We start from the raw sequence: 17728 nt of genomic DNA, 5'->3' as shown, positions 1-17728 counted from the left end.
AATTTCCCAACTTTAGGATTTTGGATATCAACCTTAATCAATTGCAATATTACCTCTAAACTTATTGGAAATAAATAAATTATCAGTGATTAATTAAGACTTTAGGGTTTTCGCTCATGTACATTTGGTGGATATTGAAATATAGGAGAGTACCCGTCATCGACGGATTCGAAATCGGCAAAAAAAAAAAATCTAGAAATCAAACCGGTCCAACTTCTATAAGAAAACACGCGTATAAGGAAAATAGGTTTAAATCGCAAATAGTCGTAAAATCAGTCAAAAATTGTGACATAATTCTCCGTTGTAACAGCCGTCGCAATATCCAATGTTTCTTGTATTGAACTGCTGTCGGATACCCTGAAATTTGAAATTGTAGTGAAGAAGTTCCAAAAGATTTTCAATTTCAGTATTAACGGAATGTGAAGAACAAAGAAGTAAAGAATGGACAATTTACTCGCAATCGTTCCAATTGATTTCGGGACTTAGCTAAGCCCATTTCCGCTGAATATGGGCCTATATAAGCCCATATTGATTTTGTGATCCGACCCACAACGTTTTTTTATTCCCATTAGACTTTGGGCCTAATCTAAAAAGCCCATCTTGATTTTATGATCCGACCCACTTTTTTTTTTTTTAAATTCCCACCACTTTTTTTTTTTTTAATGTTGTTGCTGTTGCTTAACAAAAATCCAAATCAATAGATAAGAGTAATTTCATAACCATGATATACTGATCTAATTTCCATCAATCATGGTTATAAACATCCAAAACGTAAATAAGATTAAACGAATCATTGCACACGCACCAAAATAAAATAAAAAAAAAGGTTCCAATAACACTGCCGTGGTGGTCTCAGCACACAAACGTATGCATACATCAACATTTCAATAATAAAAAAAAACAACAAAAAATTATAAATAAATACTTGAATTATTTTGTTTTTAATGGTTGGAGCCCTTGAAGAAGAGAGTGGTGCCAACGGTTGCGGACACGACAAAGAGGCTTCCCAAAACGGCGGGCAGCGTTCCCTTGTCCGTGAGAGAATGAACGATCTGATTGTCTTTGATGGAATGCATGATCTGATGGGCCAAGCTCTCTTTCTTGTCTTTCTTCCCCGTCTCCTCCTCGTCTCTGTTAATCTTCAGGAACTCCCTCAGCCACAGAGCCGACATTTTCGGGTACCTCTTCAGTCCGTCTTTGTAATCTATGTAGTACAGACCGTATCTCACACCGTATCCGCTGTTCCACTCGAAGTTGTCGAGCAATGACCATATGTAGTATCCTATTAACTGAACTCCATCTTCGCTGTAACGACAACGCAACGAAAATATGTCAAAAACCCTGAAAATATTTCCGGGATTCATAGGAAAAAAAACGTTTTTCGAGAGATTTTGTGTTTTGCTTACTATATGGATTGATGCATGGCGTGTATATGCCCCTCGATGTATTCTAACCTATCCATATCGATAGAAGGGTTGTACAAAGATGTAGCCTGATCCGCTGATTCACCGTACCCTGAATATATAAAAAAATGTTACAGAATTTCGTTATTTCCTGTGTAATATAGTGACGAGAGAGAATTTTCGATTGGATCGAAAAAACGTGGATTACGTTACGTACCATTCTCAGTGATGATGATCTTTGGATTATCGTATGCCTCTTTAATATACTTCAGCACGTTCCTCAGACCCAACGGGTAAGTGAAACTCCACTCTGATCCTCCCTGTCATAACGTAAACATGTCCTGGTTATGTTACAACATTCACATACATATACACAGATGTTGTGTAATGCCTGTATATCGGCTTTGTATATGTACCTGTTTGGCGATGACTTTGCCATCTACGTTAGTTTCTGTAAAACAAGAAACAAGAAGAGCAGATGTAACGCATTAGAAACCGAACAAAACGAATCATCGGATAACAGATAACTCTAACTCTCCATAATTCTCGGTAACGGAACATACTCATCCAATCGACGTGTTGATCGGTTCTCCAAGTGGGTTGCGTTGGGTCGATGTCTTCGTCTTTGATGCTTTTGGCGTAGAGGGAGCTGTAATAGTTTATCCCGACATAATCGCAAGATCCCTTCAGCTTCTCCGACTGCTTTGGTGTGAATGACGGCAGCCTGTCCCCGACCAACCTCTTCATGCTTTCTGGATAGTCTCCGTATGCTGTCGGATGCTGATGCCTGTTGACAAAACAAAACAAAAGACCGCGAATTACATCCAAGATTCATACCGAAATCACGAATCCTGAATACGAAAGCGAGAAAACCCACCAGCCAAACATGAAATCCATGGCTCTGACACAGCCCTCGACGTCGTCTGGATTGCTTGGGTCGAAAGGTTCGTACCAAAGCGGATTATGCGCGATCCCGATCATTCCCCCTTTGCACTGCTGGAGTTATATCGACAGAGAAACATAGTCTTTTGTCAGCGTTTTCGCAAAACGGGTTATCGATCGTTGATAAATGATGAATTCACCGGCTTACGTACATTAGGCGCCTTCCTGAAAACCTCCACTGCTTCGGCGTGGGCAAGGAGCAAGTTATGGCTCACTATATAAGCCTCATAGCCCGACCTTCCGACCAGACTCGCTGGATTCACGTACTTAGAGCACCGTCCCGGTGCTTTCCTCCCGGTATCATATCCCGCTATACTGTAAACCCATGGCTCGTTCAACGTGCACCAGTACTTGACCCTATCTCCGAATCTCTCAAAGCAAAGGATCGCATAGTCGCGGAAATCGTCCCTGTCCGTGGCATATACACATTCACATACATAAGATCAAACCCTTCAACGGAAAGTCTCGGTAAAAGGCTACAAGGAGAGGAAAAACACTTACAGAATCTGCTCGCTTAGGAAGCCGCCATATTCATCTTCAAGGTCCTGAGGGATGTCCCAGTGGAAGAGAGTGACAAGAGGTGTGATCTCTGATACAAGTTTTTAATTTCCCGGTGAGTTTTTCTAGAGATTTCGCGAATAAATCCTCGTTCGTTTCTCGGAAGAAATAGGATAATGAACGTTTACCGTTTGCCAAGAGTTCGTCGATAACATCATTGTAGAACTTGATCCCTTCTTCGCTGACTCCTCTCTCGATTTTTCCGTCTGTGAGTTTCCAGCCGAAAGCAAGAACGTAAAAGATTAAGGGCTCGAATTCTCTTACGGGGTTTCGAGAGGGGGAAATGTTCGTAACGGATATATAGAACGAGAAAAACGCTTACAGGGAATGACTCGGGGCCAAGCGATGGAGAGCCTAAACGAATCCATGTTTATCTCTTTCATCCTTTTGATATCTTCCTGCATATATATAAATTACAAAATCTTTATGTTTATATATACATCTCTATCTGGTCCGTCCAAGAGAAGAACTACAAGATCGGAAAAAAAACCCGACCAAGAACGCCTACCTTGTAGCGATGGTAGAAGTCGACGGCTTCTTTGCCATCACTGTTGGCGGTTCTGTAAGGAAACCTGTTGGAGAAGTGATCCCACATGCTGGCTCCCCTCTTGTCCTCGTTGACCGCTCCTTCATACTGAATACACAGAGTAAAAACACAACATAATCGCATCGTTTTCGATCTGAGACAATCCGTTTTCTTAATAATCCGGAAATTCATCGACCTTCGACCCAACTACATCTCTCCCGTAGACTCCAACGAGTTTTACCTGGTAGGACGAAGAGGCGGTACCCCAAAGGAAGTCCTTGGGGAAACTGGATCGACCGGTTGCAATGGAGGAATGGCCTGGCCCTTTGAATCTGCCAACCCAATAAGCCAAAAAACAGAATTAGAAAAGGGTCTCCATTTAATTTCAATCAAACTTTTTTTTTTGTTGAAGAATTTCAATCAAGCTCGTAACGATTTAATTATCGAAAATCCATGGATTCGGCTAAGTTTTTTCGGATGTTTAAGGTCAATTTATGTACTGAGAAATATTTAGAGCAGACAGGATCCCAACTGTTCCATTTGCTGTCGAGATTTTCTTGTCTTGAATTTCTCTCCTCCTTGAGTTGTGTTGATGCTCGTCTGAAAAATAAAAAAAAAACAGTCCAATACATATATCAAAAAACAAAAACATTAAATTAAAAAACATATATGCGTTATTGATATATATATATATACGGAATATTAATACAAACATATATATATACTTTGTGTTGGGTTTCTTGATCCTTGAAGAAGATTTTCCTTGGCCAAGTTGAGAAGAAAACAGAGCCCGGGGGGGGGGGGGTGTTCTTGCTGGTTGCAAGCTTGAGATAAGATATGGGATATGTATATATATATTATATTATACACATATATATATTGGTTTATGAATGTGAAAGGAAGATGTGTGTGAAGGAACGCAAATTATGCATATATAAAAAAAATATATAATATTATAAAAGGTTTCAACTGTACGCGCAAGATTATAAGGGGAAAAGTCAACCGATGATTACAAAATCCTTTCGCATCTGTCCAATTGAATACTTCGGCAAGTTCGCTGTCTGTTTATAATAAACCTGTTTCCGGATATTTTTAATTTTCAACTCACAACTTGCCCCTTTCTTTAATAATTAAACCATTTATTTTATTTATTTACGGAGTTGCCATTTCTCCTTTTGGACCCCCCTTGCATATTGATTAATGTATTTGTTAAAGGGTCCGATCGATATACATGTATGGATGCACGAGAGACTGTTTTCTTTCCTTTTTTAAGGGATATTACATGGCCAAGTTGTAAATACGTGTTTATTTATTAGAAATAAAAAGATTTCAACCGCTGCGATGATAAAAAAAAATAATTCCATAGACGATAATCAAAATCAAGTGCAAACTCTGATGTAGGCAATATGAAATATTTTATTGGTCAATTTTGCTACAAGAGATGAATAATTCATTGGATGTGTAACGTTTCCTCCATCAAACGAAATAATCTTTTTAATTTCCGAGACAGAATTCTACTTATAATAACCATATATATATACATAAAATGTTATAAGTTACTAAGAATAATAGTAAACAGTTATAATGTAATTAACGGAGACATGATTTTAAGAAATAACAACCTAAATGTTGTTGATAGGTTCTGATTTGAAGTTTATGCATGCAGATTAACATCCAAATCAGAGAAGAGATTAAGAGCGTTGCTTTGACTTTGAATCGGTCACTGAGGGCAAAAGCGTAATTTCGTTAGTAAATCGAAATCTGTTTGGGTTACTTCCTTGTGTCGGGATGTGCTGACACACACAGCATGGGACCAATGGGAAGGAGTCTGAATGACGTGGCAGCCATACCAGTCAACTATGCCGTCGGTCTTCCGTCTTTGTCGTTATCTTTGACGGAGACGATACATTGCTCGGTATTATTGAGATGGCCCATTCTTCATCCATATAATAACGTAAGGTCAACATAAGCAGCAAATCTGGAACATAGATGGTTATGCTCAATTTTATTTCAAAGTTATAATTCTTTGAATCTATAATAGAACGTGATTGATATGGTAATTAAAATCATATTAGTTACATATGACATGTTTGTTATCATAGGAACATCGACAGATCGCACATGGCTTTTTCATAGTTCCGAGATTAGTTATGAGTCTCGATTTATAATATACGATTATTTATAAAAAAAAACTTCTCTTAAAAATATAATTCTACTTCCATTTCTTCATAACCCACGATCTTAAGGGGCAAATTGTGATTAGTAAAAGAAACACAACCAAATCCCTGCAAACCCATTTCAAAATATCTCAATTGATAACTATATTTATATATATTCTATGTGAGATCTAGATCCTGGATATTATTTATTATAAACGATCATTTCAACCGAAAAGTGGAGTAACCATATTTATTTGATTTCAACCGCCACGAACTCATGCAATAACTAACATGGAAAAAATAGCAAGGGAAAATGGTACGACGCACTCAACCACAGGTCGGGTGGGTCCAGGGAAAGCCCCAAGTTTTGGAGGTTGCGACCACATCGGATCTTGACCACGACCCGATTTCCTCGCGTTTGACCCGATCTAATAACGCCTTGTTATTTTTTCCACTCGGTATTATTGAACATTGTATTTGATCCCACAATGCTTTGTATTTTGTTCTTGGGGTTATATATAGATATGCTTGCTCTACTCATTAGGTACATAGTTATATAACGGTTATTTTTTTTTGTTAACGGTAAATCGTATAAATATAAATGTTTTACAATAGAGAAGACGCATCATCCCTAAGTACAAATAATAAAGATCATAATAACAGATCCAAATGAAACTGGAGAGTTATACTAAACAGTCATAGATATTTAAAAATTATAACCAAAAGCAGTAGAAATCTAAAATCTATCTTTGCCTTTGCGAGTTTTTCCGACTAGTGTGAAGTCGGTAGGATCAAAGTAGACTTTGTCAACACAAGAGCAGAGGTTATACTTAGAACCTTGAGTTGTAGCAGCAATGGAAGAACGAGCGCGTAGAATTCGTTGCGCTTCTGTCACTAATTCTTCATCTGAATCAAAACAGAATTTTTGACAATGATAGATAGTGGGTGTGGTAGAAACTAAATTAGTTAATGTAGGCGAAGATGGTTGGTTGTCTTGAACAAGTTCTTCCGAGTCAGACATGTATTCTCTCTGCGGAGAAATACGGTTATTCAACGGTCATACTCGACCAAACAAACAAACAAACTATAATGAATCATTAGCAGTTTGCCGGTCCGATTTAATTAGTTCATACTTTATATACATGTGCATGATTTAATCTTTGATCGGTGTCGGAATTGTTTAGAGAATTGGTCTCGTCTCGTCTTCAAGTTTATATATATATATATATATAACCATGAATGTTAAGAATTGACGATTAGCAAAGGAAAGAAGTAAGAAACGCGTTGTATAAACGATCAAATACCCCCCCGGGGGATTTTTTTTTTTGTATATGTTATATTTACAAATTACAAAAAATGAAAAACGTAGGGGTGAGGCTAAGCCGTTGAATTTGCCTCCATTGATAGGAAACCTTTATACCATAGAGCAGAGCGTTTGAGGTATCGCTTAAGGTTATCTTGAAAATCCACGTAGATCAATCCGTAGCGATTCGTGTAACCAAATTCCCACTCGTAATCATCCATAAACGACCATACGTAATATCCTCTCACGTCGGCTCCTTTCCTGTCGATATATGTACATATATATTGTTTCAATTATCAGCATAAATGGAATAATATATGCTTTCTATTTAGAGAATTAATTAACGATGTTGTTTTAAGAATTAAGACTTATACCGGATGGCGTTCAAGAGAGCAGAGAGATGGAGATGGTGATACTTTATCCTTAGTTCATCGTTGAGGGCTTCGGTGACGGGCAGCGACTTGTCGGTTTCATATGCCATGCCTTAATTTTATTAATCCAACAAACAAAAATCATTCGACGCTGGTTGGTGCCACATTATTATCATTGAAACCACAAGAAAACAGATAAATAAAATGAAAAATTAATGATCATACCGTTTTCCGTGACGTATATTACTGGATTATTGTATTTGTATTTCACGTACAGTAGAAGATCTTGAAACCCCTTTGGATAAATGTAGAGCCAAGATGCACCCGTCTGGTTTATTTAAATTCACATCAAAATGCAGTTTTGTCTTAGTCCCGACATTATGTTTACGAGTTCAACTTTTATTTTTTTTTAAATGCGACCATAAGTTGCAATAAAGAAAAAGAAAAAAAAAATACCGGTTCACCGATAGGTATTCCATTCTTCTCCGCTGTACTTAGAACACACAAAAAAATGATAACTTGCGTAAGAAAAACACATTCAATCACGAAAGTTTTTTTATAATTCGAAAGTTTATCGTACTTTCAATCTAACTATATATCTTAGATGATTGGAAAAGTTCACGCGAATTTATCTCTCCAAATGGAGATTACGATAAAATATATATTGTGTATATGTATAGTCATAATTTCGTATTGTTATCTCTGCCGTTAGATTATAAAAAAAATCTAAATATATTTAAATTCATCCTTATATCGATTCCATAATAGTAGAAATCGAAAAAATTCGGTGAAACCCAAATTTTTTTACCGTAGTCATATTAAACCAAATAATTCAACCCGACATTTGCAAGAACCGAACCGAACCGAATAAAACAAACCAAAAGAGATCGGTCATCCCAAATCGTCGCTATCAAAACAAATATAGGAAGCAGAAGAAGAATTATTTGTCAAAATAATAAATAGTATTTTTTTTTCTTCTAAATATCAGCAAAAGATAAGATGCTTAGGTATGATATATTTGATAATTATAATACGTTTTATGTCCAATGTATTTGGTACGGAAATGGGTCCGCAGTTGGTGATGATAATTGTTATTATTATTATTTTTTGAAAGGAAAAAAAAGGGAAGAAGAGGAGGGAGGAGGGTAAGGGGTACTTGTCTCGTTGACGTGGCTGTCGGTGGTGGAGCTAAGATTGGCGCTGGCATAGAACATAGCGTCTTCGGTGAACCTTGCCGTGTAATAATTCACTCCGAAAAAGTCAAACGATCCTTTGACCATTTCTCTCTCCTCTCTCGTGAACTTCGGTAGCCTCTCTCCCACCACTGTCTCTCTCATCACCTCTGGATATTCTCCGTACGTTATCGGATTCGCAAACCTACACGTTACATTAACGTAACATTTATTGCATTTTCATTATAACCATCTCTCTCTCTCTATATATATATGTATATATAGATATTAATATTTACGTTTGAATAGGCATGTAATTAACGTTAAACTTATAGTTTTACCATCCAAATGAGAAGTCAAGAGCCCTAGAGGCAGCCTCTCTACATGCAACGGTTTCGTACTTTGGAATCATCCAAGATGTCTGTATTGTCATCCCAATTATACCTCCTTGAGAACTCTGCTTTCACGTTTCGGAAAAAAAAATGGATGATAAATAAGAAAGGGTTACTTAAATCTCCGCCATCTAATTAAGGAAAGCGAGTGACCTGATAGTTCTGTCTATATCGTCGGACCGCGGCCGCGTGGGAGAGGATCAAGTGGTGAGCCGCTAAGTAGGGCTCGGTGGCCGAGTTCCCGGCCGAGCAGTTCCCTACGTAGCTTGAACAACGTCCCGGTGCAGTCATACCGTACCCGTACCCGAACATTGTGAAGATGTTTGGTTCATTGACCGTGATCCAATATTTCACTCTATCTCCGAATTCTTTGAAACATAGATCCACGTAATCAAGATAATCATTCCTATATATATTTAAATACCGATTTCGAATTGTCACACTTTTGACATTAAACGTTTTGGCAGTGAACTGAATTTCAGGGTATGGATTGAATAATTATATCTTACACGACTTGTCGGCTTAAGAATCCGCCATATTCATCCTCTAGTGCCTGAGGTAGGTCCCAGTGAAACAAAGTAGCCATAGGCTTTATACCTGATTTTAAAATAACAACAAAATGCGCCATTATTAGAGACTTTGATACTAATTAAATGCATGTTTGTATTCTAGTTTTGGTTCATAATGGGAGTGTGTCTGGCATGCACGTTCATATAGGATTTAATTAATTCATTTTCTTAAAACGAGATTATTGGACCGACCGTTTGAGATTAATTCATCGATGAGTTGATTATAAAAGTCAATCCCTGCCCGGTTAACTCCTCCTCCAATCGTACCATCTATACCAAGGAAATCACATGAAAACAAAATTACCGCCGCATTAACATGATAAAAAATAAATTAAATGTTTACTGAAGGTAAGTTTTTGCCAAATTGGGTGAAAAAGAGAGCCGTACAAGGCAGAATCCGTGGCCAAGAGATTGAAAACCTGAAAGAGTTCATCCCGATTTCTTTCATAAGAGCGACATCTTCCTGCAAGAAAACGACCAAAATTCATATGGGTATCAGCCAAAATTTACGTGTTTTCCGTAGAATTTACGTATATTACCAAACGCATAATCCCAAAATAAAACCTTAGCCAAAAGGGTATATACATAATAGTACCTTGGAGCGGAAGTAGAATTCGTCTGCCACGTCCCCATTGCTCCCATCGGAGATTTCCTCTGTAACAATAATAATAACACGTAAATACTAATGAAACATATAATTCTGATAGTCGGTCCATTTCGATGGATCAAAGTTTATGAACAGAGAGATGGAAAAATGACAAGCCTGGCTGTTGTCTAGCAAACGTGTCCCATATGCTTGGTTTTCTTCCATCAACGTCGACCGCTCCTTCACTCTAACGAAATGGGCAAAAAAAAAGGAAAATTGAAAAAATCTTATACATAACATATACATATACGCACGTATGAATCTTGCATGAAAATTACGTATATTAAGATGGCATTAAAATGTAATAATCCGTATGGGTTCGAAACCTGATAGGCACTTGAAGCTGCTCCGAACATGAAATCATCGGGAAAGCTTCGTCGGTCCAAGGTTTTGGACGTTAGGCCGAGAATATTGTCGAAGGCTTGAAGGTGAAGCTCACGCGTTGATAAGAAGATGAAGCTCAAGAAGATTATAGAGGTCGTTTGAATAATCTTCATGTCACATAAAAAAACGTTTTAAATTTCTCTACGCAACGTTTTGCTTGAACCTTTTTTTTCAATGGATATGGAAAACGGGCGAGTTGGATCGACATTATTGGTTGGTGTTTAATTGCTTTTATAGTTGCTTTTACATAAGCGGGTTAGGTGATATTAATAATATATTTTATATGTTAAACAAAAATGATTGGTTAACTAGTCATGATCACCAAAATCATGATTTGTCAAATAAATCAATTTGTTTAATTTTGACTTCGTGGGTTTCGGTATTTGATGATGTAGTTGTCACAACGATGCAAGTTGGCGCTTGATTATTGTATTTATCGAAATTTATAATCGAAGCCAACCTTAATTGGAATGGAATAAAAATGTTTCCCGAATGGAATCTCGCTATATACAGTTTGCAAACTAATATCATAAGATTTATACATAAATTCAGAAAAACTACAAAACTTCTCTTATCGATCTGAATATTTCTCTGCAAATATATTCTTCAAATCATCACAAAGGATGTTGATTTGATTATTTTCGAATGGGTCCGAGTTTGATTAATTTGAATTTAGAGAAATCATATCCAATCGAACTTTATTAGTTCGGATCTAAATTGTGTATATTTATATACCATATAGTTCGATTTGGTTTGTTATAAGCCAATTGAAATATGCATGGACCGCTCGACAAACTGTATAGAAGATATTATTATTAGAATATTATCATTGATATGATTATAATTTACCCTATATATTATGCCTAGAATATTCTATTGTATTTTGCTATATATTATGATGTATTCTTCTTATTATCAATAATAGAAAAACATTTTTCCTATTATGGTATCAGAGCTTCGGTTTTGCTCTAATTTTTTTTTTCATCAACAATGTCGGTCGAATCCGAAAGCGACGATGAAGGTGACAACGATGTACTAAATCCAATAGTATCATCGCCTTGAGTATCGTTTTAAATTTATTTTGCTCTTTTTTTTCTTCTATTTTTTTTCCCGACGGCGATGTTCATCACCGTCAACCCTAGCCGATGTGCTATTTTTTTTAACGACGATGTTCGTTTATCGACGTCAACCCTAGCCGATGTGCTACTCTCTTTTTTTCTCTGACGACGTCCGTTTATCGATGTCAACCCTAGCCGTAGTGAGCTCTTTAAACATGGCTTTTAGCCTCTTTCGATTGGAAAACTCCGATCGTCGATCCACGTATTTGCGTCACTTATTTTTATTTTTTTCTCTTGTCCCGTTGCTAGACTATCACGTATTATACGTCGCGCTTTTGCGCCCATTTTTTTTTCTTCTTTTCTCAGGCCTAGCCCTATATACACCGCAGTTCTTTGCGCTGCCGACTTCATTGTCGTGCAACCCAATTCACGCATATGTGTCGCACTTTCGTACCACATCAACCTCTGAGAATACAACTATCAAGCTCTTCAAACGTTATCAAGCAACACCGACTCAAGTCTGAACTACACCACCACATGGAAGATGATTCGTTTAATATGATCAGAACTTCAGTTTTCAGTTTTTATATAACAAGATTGAATTAATCATAGATGATTCATCTTGAGGGGGCATATAGAAAGATATTATTATTAGAATATTATCATTGATAAGATTATGATTTACCCTAGATATTATGTCTAGAATATTCTATTGTATTTTGCTATATATTATTATGTATTTTTCTTATTATCAATAATAGAAAAACATTTTCCCTATTAAACTGTTCTTGTGCGAATGTTTCATAGTATTTTGACTCCTCACATCGCCGGAAATTGAGTTTATACACAGAAGCTTCACATTCTCAAATAGGAATCGAAATCCGAACGGATTTGCAGCTAAAATCGCAGATTTTTGAAGACCATTTTTTATTAAAAACCGGTGAAGTATGTTGTCTTAATTAAGATCAGTTCTTCAACTCTTGAACACGGGGATTTGTCTTCTTGTTTCCTTTGAGGATGTCACTGAACCACTTAGCCGATTTCTTGGGGTACCTCTTCTGACCGTCTTTGTAGTCGACGTACACCAGCCCGAACCGGACAGTGTATCCAGCTGCCCATTCGTAGTTGTCTAGCAACGACCATGCGAAAAATCCCTTCACGTTCGCTCCAATCCTATACAGAACCCGACGTTCTCAATGATCCGATATATATATATATATTGTCTATCTATCCGAACGTTTCTTCGTGAAAACGTAACTTACTTGATAGCTTCGTGGACCATCTTGAGGTGGTGAGCGTAGAAATCGATCCTATCGTTATCTTTTCGGGAGACTACACCAGTGTTAAACTCATCGACTCCTGCACGATTTAACTTTAGAAAAGGATATTTCGCCCGAACAAAGCCGCATATTCAAGAGGTGTGAAGGATGAATTACCGTTTTCGGTAATGTACATGACCGGGTTATTGAACTTGTACTTAGTGTAGAGGAGGAGATCACGAATTCCCTTGGGGTAAATCAGAAGCCAGTCCGATGCAGCCTGTGAGGAAGCCAACCACGCAAGACCAAGTTCAGGTTTATGAATGGGAGTTGAACCATTTATTCAATTTAAATCGGGTGAATGTTCATGTACCTTTTTACCTATCGGCACTCCATTTCGTACGCCTGATGCAAAACCAAATCCACAGTCGATTTCATAAAACGTATTACAAACACAACATTCATATTATAAGCTCATATAATGTATCAACAAGATTGTGTCATGGATCGGACCTGTGACTTCGGTGCATGGATCGGAGAACATGGTCACGTCTTGGGTGGTGCAAGGCACGTCTTTGGCGTAGGTGGACGAGTAGTAGTTGATACCGATGAAATCGTACGATCCTTTGAGCATTTTGGACTGTTCAGCGGTGAAGGTTGGTAGGCGACCGCCCTTGACGTGGCTCACCATCTCGGCCGGATATTTCCCGGAGACGAGCGGCTCCAAGAAATAGTCCAACGTGAACGCCATGGCTCTTCCCGCGGCAAGCCTATCGGCATGTGTATTTGTGTAAGGAATGTTGAAACCCGCGTTCAGGGCGATACCCACTTGACCCTTTTGAGTTGCCTGTCGGAACAAAACCAAATCGCCGGCCGTCAGAACCTCACTTCAGACCAGACCGAACTCCTGTTTCTTCTGACACAACACAAGTTAACAGAAAACAGTAGACAAAAGAGTACGGACCTGGTACTTCTCTCTGTAGACCTTGACGGCTGCAGCATGGGCGAGGAGGAAGTTGTGGCCGACGATATAAGGCTCGGTGGCTCCGTCCCCACCGAGGCAGTTGGGGTTGGTGAACTTGGAGCACCTTCCAGGCGCCATGGAACCGGTTACGTAACCTTGTTGCACGACCGTCAGCGGCTCGTTCAACGTTATCCAGTGCTTCACTCTGTCTCCGTATGTCTTGAACAACAGTTCGGCGTAGTCCTTGAAATCGTTCCTGTTTCATTACAAAACACATCATCATCACCAACCCATTTGTCTGGTTTCACACTTAGCTACATTCAAAATTTCATGGATATTGCAGTCATGGCTTGGAGGACTTACACAATCTGGGATCCACGGAAACCGCCGTAAGCGTCTTCGAGGGCTTGCGGGGTGTCCCAGTGGAAGATTGTGACGAACGGCTTAATTCCTATTAACATGAAACAATATTTTCTTACGCGAATCTAAAAGTTACAAGTACGGCCAAAAATTGCAACAAAAAAAAAACATTGGATTGAAATAAATTCCAAGTAAAAGACTGACCTTTGGACAGAAGTTCATTGATCAAGTTGTTGTAGTAGTTGATGCCGGCCTTGTTGATTCCTCCCTTTAGATTCCCACCTAATAATTAAAAAACACGAATTCCATTAACCTTGGTCAAAATTTCCAAAAAACAGTTATAGATTCCGATTAATTATAGTATGAATGGGTTTTATTTTATTTGAAGGCTTACGGGGCAGAATTCTGGACCAGGAGATGGAGAATCTGTAGGCGCCGAAGCCAAAGTTGTGCAAAATGGCGACATCTTCCTGCAAACCAAAGTTTACAGAATCCATTAGAGATGATGTGTAAGAAAATAATTGGGAAAGTAATGTGAAGGAGATGACGATTAATAACCTTGTAAAGGTGGTAAGAATTGTCTGCAACTGACCCGTTGCTACCGTCCTTTATCTTTTCTGTAACAAAAAATTTAAATAAAAAAACACATTTTGTTATGAAAAAAATTGAATCTCAGGACGAGAAATGCTGTAAACAGAGTACATACATACATACATACATACATACATACATACACACGCATGGTCAAAGTGATTGGGATTTGCTTACGACAGAACCAATCCAAAGCAAAACCCTAACTCCTAACCCTTTTGTCCTTTTTTTTTTTTGCTTTCCCCCTTAGATTTGTTCATCTGCCTCTCTATTCAAGAACAAAGCAGCGATTCACACATTTGGATCTGACTAGATCTCTACGCCATCGAATCAGAAACCGCAAATACTTTCTTTTTTTTCTTTCATAAAACAGATCCATCGATCTATTCAGAAAGTTCAAAAAAAAAAAAAAAAAGACAGTCTCTGCAATGGAAGATTAAGACGAACCCGGATGCTTCTCGGAGAAAGTATCCCAAATACTCGGTCCTCTTCCATCTTCATGGGCAGCGCCTTCACACTGCAACACCGAATCACATTTCAACACGTTTTTTTTCTTTTCTTTCTTAAGGAATTATTTACACGAATTCATTCAAATACCGAAAATATTAATATAACCAAAAAAAAAAAGAAACCCAGAAGAAAAAAAAGAAAAAGAAAAAGGAAAAACCTGGTAAGCAGCAGTTGCAGCACCAAAGATGAAATCTTTGGGGAAATCTTCCCTGTTGATTACAGGCCTTGTGTTCTTGGACTGCTTGGCTAAAGCTCCACTGCACAACAACCCAATTGCAAGCAATACAATGACACCTACGCCTCTCATATTCTTTGGAATTCTCCCTTTTTTTTTTTGGTTTAAATAAAAATCCAGACTTTGGGGGATTTGATTTTGATTGTCCCTTAAAGGAGTTCCAATTTATAGAGAGCTCTATAGTTGTCTGAATTTGGAAAGTGATCTATAAATAGATCAAAAGATAGAAACAGAATCCTAGAATTGAAATTTTTAAAAGAGAAACTGAATAGCATTAGCAAGTTCCCCAATGTATTTCTAAATTAGTAAATGACAATTCAAAATCCAATCTCATACGGATAAATCCAGATTTCTACCTAACATTATCTTAATCTTTTTTTTAATTTTTTTTTTACCGAAATAAGATTTGAATTAAAGCTGAGCTTCGCACGTCGGGTACGCCATTTCCCAAGTCAACATGAAAACGTGGGGGGTCCTTTCTACACATACACACGATCCTACATTTTGAATTTAAATTTGTATTATTTCACCGACAACTCAGCTATTATAATTTCGAGGATTATTTTCATTAATTTAATAGTAGATTTTCACTGTTCTATGATTATTTTTATACAAATATTGCAAATTATATTAATTAAAAGCTCGATTTTTTCTTGGTTTTGTAAAGAGTATAGTACAAGAACAAGAGATAGGTACAAGCGTGGAACTCAAGGGGAATACGATTCTAACCTAACGTTGGAAACAAGATTGTGATTTTTCACGAGAATTTTTAATATTGTGACCCATACGTTCAACGGTCAATTTTTTTGTTGTTTTGTGTGTTTTTTTAAAAAAATTGTTTATACTTTATTCTCTTATTTGCCCGTTTGGAATCTCTCTCTTTTTTTTTGCCGTTTTTGAATTCCGTAATTAGGTTAATTACTTTATTTATTTTCGAATTTGACTTCGTTATCCTTTTTAGTTACGAAGATTGGATAAATAAAGACAAAAAAAAACGAGAACGTGTCCAACCCTATTGGGCCGAAACCGCATTATTTAATGGGTCTAATATTACATCTTTGGGCCACTAAAATCCCGTGGGTCCCACCTACTGCCATCTCAAAGTGTTGGGCTGGGCCGTGAAGGCATTATATTTATGGGCCTTATCTTATATCTTACTAATTAGGCCCATTAAGAGAGGGGCACATCCCACGTGGGACCTACTGCCATCCCGGAATGTTGGGCCGTATTCGCTTCATAGAACAATCTAATGGGCCGTGATCACATGCTTATACATGGGCTTAATATTATTTCCGAGGGCGTTTTTCTTGTTTTTATTTTTTTTTATGTATAATTGATTTTCCATTATAATTGACAATTTTTCTATTCATAATTTATCCCAAATCCTGCACTTTCAATTTTATGCCGTTAAATTTATCTTCTCCAACCAAGAAGAGAAGACTTTGGGATCTATTCTAATCTTTTATATATTTCATTCACTCTTATTATATATATATATATATATATATATATATATATATATATATGAAACATGATTTTATCCATGGGGCACTTGAACTAGGGACCACTAAAAGGTTCTTATAATATGACAAAAAGCTCATTTACTATTTGCTCATTTCCTACGATTGCTGACTCAGTGTTCCGGCATGTGTATATTTAAATGCACATGTATTGATGATATTCATACAATCTCACGTATTATGAGATGTGTACTTTTGTGTGTTTTTTTTAAATAAATATGTATAGTTTTTTATATAAAATGTGAATATCTAATTACTATTGCAAAAATTGTTTCTTTACAAAATAAATATGTATAGATACACGCATGTTGTTCCAACAAATCTAAAAGCATTATCTAAATGGAATAAGTTAACATAGCCTTAGTTTTGGGACTTATTCATGCATGTCTAGGTTCACTCTCTCTCTCTCTCTCTCTCTCTCTCTCTCTCGGGTTACCTCGAGATTCTGGATGTGTTTTTATGAGTTGTTTATTGTGTTATAGATGGTGGGGAAAAAAGACAACTGAGTTGAGCTTATATGGTTAGGGTTTCTTCCCTTCTTGTCCCTTGAAAATCCAAAAGGCCAATTCCAACGTACAAGTCGTGCAAGAATTCCACTTCACTTCTTAGATTCGTTTTTCTTCTCTTTTTAGTCGTACCATGTTTTCACTGATTTGAAATTATCGTTAATTGTCCATAATATCTCTGTATTTAACCATATAAATCTTAGATTGTAATAAAATTTCGATATAAATCGAAGTTCGTTGGAAAAATTTCGACGGAAATAACCGGTTTTAGGCTAGTTTATAATATATGGTAAGAAAGGT

The 17728-nt window shown here is 37.2% G+C and overlaps 3 protein-coding genes across 5 annotated transcripts; all 3 read right to left on the bottom strand.

Annotated features, from left to right (window-relative positions):
* Window positions 1–788: 788 nt before the first annotated feature.
* On the bottom strand, window positions 789–4213 carry LOC104817161 (beta-glucosidase 26, peroxisomal). Of its 2 annotated transcripts, none has more exons than XM_010546235.1 (14): window positions 4155–4213; window positions 3962–4029; window positions 3671–3761; window positions 3412–3537; window positions 3226–3301; window positions 3032–3109; window positions 2847–2934; window positions 2498–2753; window positions 2281–2399; window positions 1967–2190; window positions 1820–1854; window positions 1621–1723; window positions 1407–1515; window positions 789–1305 (listed from the first exon to the last, which is right to left on the bottom strand). In XM_010546235.1, the coding sequence occupies exons 2-14, from the start codon at window positions 3967–3969 to the stop codon at window positions 942–944; spliced, it is 1677 nt and encodes a 558-aa protein (XP_010544537.1). In that variant the 5' UTR covers window positions 3970–4029; window positions 4155–4213; the 3' UTR covers window positions 789–941. The 2 variants fall into 2 exon arrangements, with proteins under 2 accessions (XP_010544537.1, XP_010544538.1); XM_010546236.1 differs by having other exon boundaries at window positions 2281–2396.
* Window positions 4214–6853: 2640 nt separating this feature from the next.
* Window positions 6854–10634, bottom strand: LOC104817160 (beta-glucosidase 17). Of its 2 annotated transcripts, XM_010546234.2 has the most exons (13): window positions 10368–10634; window positions 10159–10228; window positions 9991–10049; window positions 9783–9858; window positions 9588–9665; window positions 9336–9423; window positions 8980–9232; window positions 8776–8891; window positions 8419–8639; window positions 7719–7750; window positions 7488–7590; window positions 7266–7374; window positions 6854–7152 (listed from the first exon to the last, which is right to left on the bottom strand). In XM_010546234.2, the coding sequence occupies exons 1-13, from the start codon at window positions 10536–10538 to the stop codon at window positions 6966–6968; spliced, it is 1563 nt and encodes a 520-aa protein (XP_010544536.1). In that variant the 5' UTR covers window positions 10539–10634; the 3' UTR covers window positions 6854–6965. The 2 variants fall into 2 exon arrangements, with proteins under 2 accessions (XP_010544536.1, XP_019058483.1); XM_019202938.1 differs by lacking the exons at window positions 9588–9665; window positions 9783–9858; window positions 9991–10049; window positions 10159–10228; window positions 10368–10634 and having other exon boundaries at window positions 8980–9194; window positions 9336–9424.
* Window positions 10635–12238: 1604 nt separating this feature from the next.
* LOC104817159 (beta-glucosidase 13) lies at window positions 12239–15681 on the bottom strand. The gene is made up of 12 exons (XM_010546233.2): window positions 15325–15681; window positions 15105–15174; window positions 14625–14683; window positions 14461–14536; window positions 14271–14348; window positions 14070–14157; window positions 13707–13962; window positions 13256–13589; window positions 13116–13147; window positions 12920–13022; window positions 12746–12842; window positions 12239–12656 (listed from the first exon to the last, which is right to left on the bottom strand). Exons 1-12 carry the CDS (start codon window positions 15472–15474, stop codon window positions 12449–12451), a joined length of 1551 nt encoding a protein of 516 aa, XP_010544535.1. The 5' UTR covers window positions 15475–15681; the 3' UTR covers window positions 12239–12448.
* Between the last annotated feature and the right edge of the window lie 2047 nt (window positions 15682–17728).

The sequence above is a fragment of the Tarenaya hassleriana genome, unplaced genomic scaffold, assembly GCF_000463585.1.
Source record: "Tarenaya hassleriana unplaced genomic scaffold, ASM46358v1 Cleome27, whole genome shotgun sequence".
Classification (NCBI taxonomy): domain Eukaryota; kingdom Viridiplantae; phylum Streptophyta; class Magnoliopsida; order Brassicales; family Cleomaceae; genus Tarenaya; species Tarenaya hassleriana.
This window is presented reverse-complemented; position numbering and strand designations above follow the sequence as displayed.

What these genes read in the sequence shown, in the direction of transcription:
- LOC104817161 (XM_010546235.1), bottom strand. An exon ending in CCGCCTCTTCGTCCTACCAG is followed by an intron (nt 3,538 to 3,670) that starts GTAAAACTCGTT and finishes CTGTGTATTCAG; the next exon opens with TATGAAGGAGCGGTCAACGA. An exon ending in GCAAAGTCATCGCCAAACAG is followed by an intron (nt 1,724 to 1,819) that starts GTACATATACAA and finishes ACGTTATGACAG; the next exon opens with GGAGGATCAGAGTGGAGTTT.
- LOC104817160 (XM_010546234.2), bottom strand. Translation starts at nt 10,538, where the DNA reads ATGAAGATTATTCAAACGACCTCTATAATCTTCTTGAGCTTCATCTTC. An exon ending in GAATACCTATCGGTGAACCG is followed by an intron (nt 7,591 to 7,718) that starts GTATTTTTTTTT and finishes TAAATAAACCAG; the next exon opens with ACGGGTGCATCTTGGCTCTA. An exon ending in GCTCTCTTGAACGCCATCCG is followed by an intron (nt 7,153 to 7,265) that starts GTATAAGTCTTA and finishes ATATATCGACAG; the next exon opens with GAAAGGAGCCGACGTGAGAG.
- LOC104817159 (XM_010546233.2), bottom strand. Translation starts at nt 15,474, where the DNA reads ATGAGAGGCGTAGGTGTCATTGTATTGCTTGCAATTGGGTTGTTGTGC. An exon ending in GAGTGCCGATAGGTAAAAAG is followed by an intron (nt 13,023 to 13,115) that starts GTACATGAACAT and finishes GCTTCCTCACAG; the next exon opens with GCTGCATCGGACTGGCTTCT. An exon ending in CATGTACATTACCGAAAACG is followed by an intron (nt 12,843 to 12,919) that starts GTAATTCATCCT and finishes TAAATCGTGCAG; the next exon opens with GAGTCGATGAGTTTAACACT.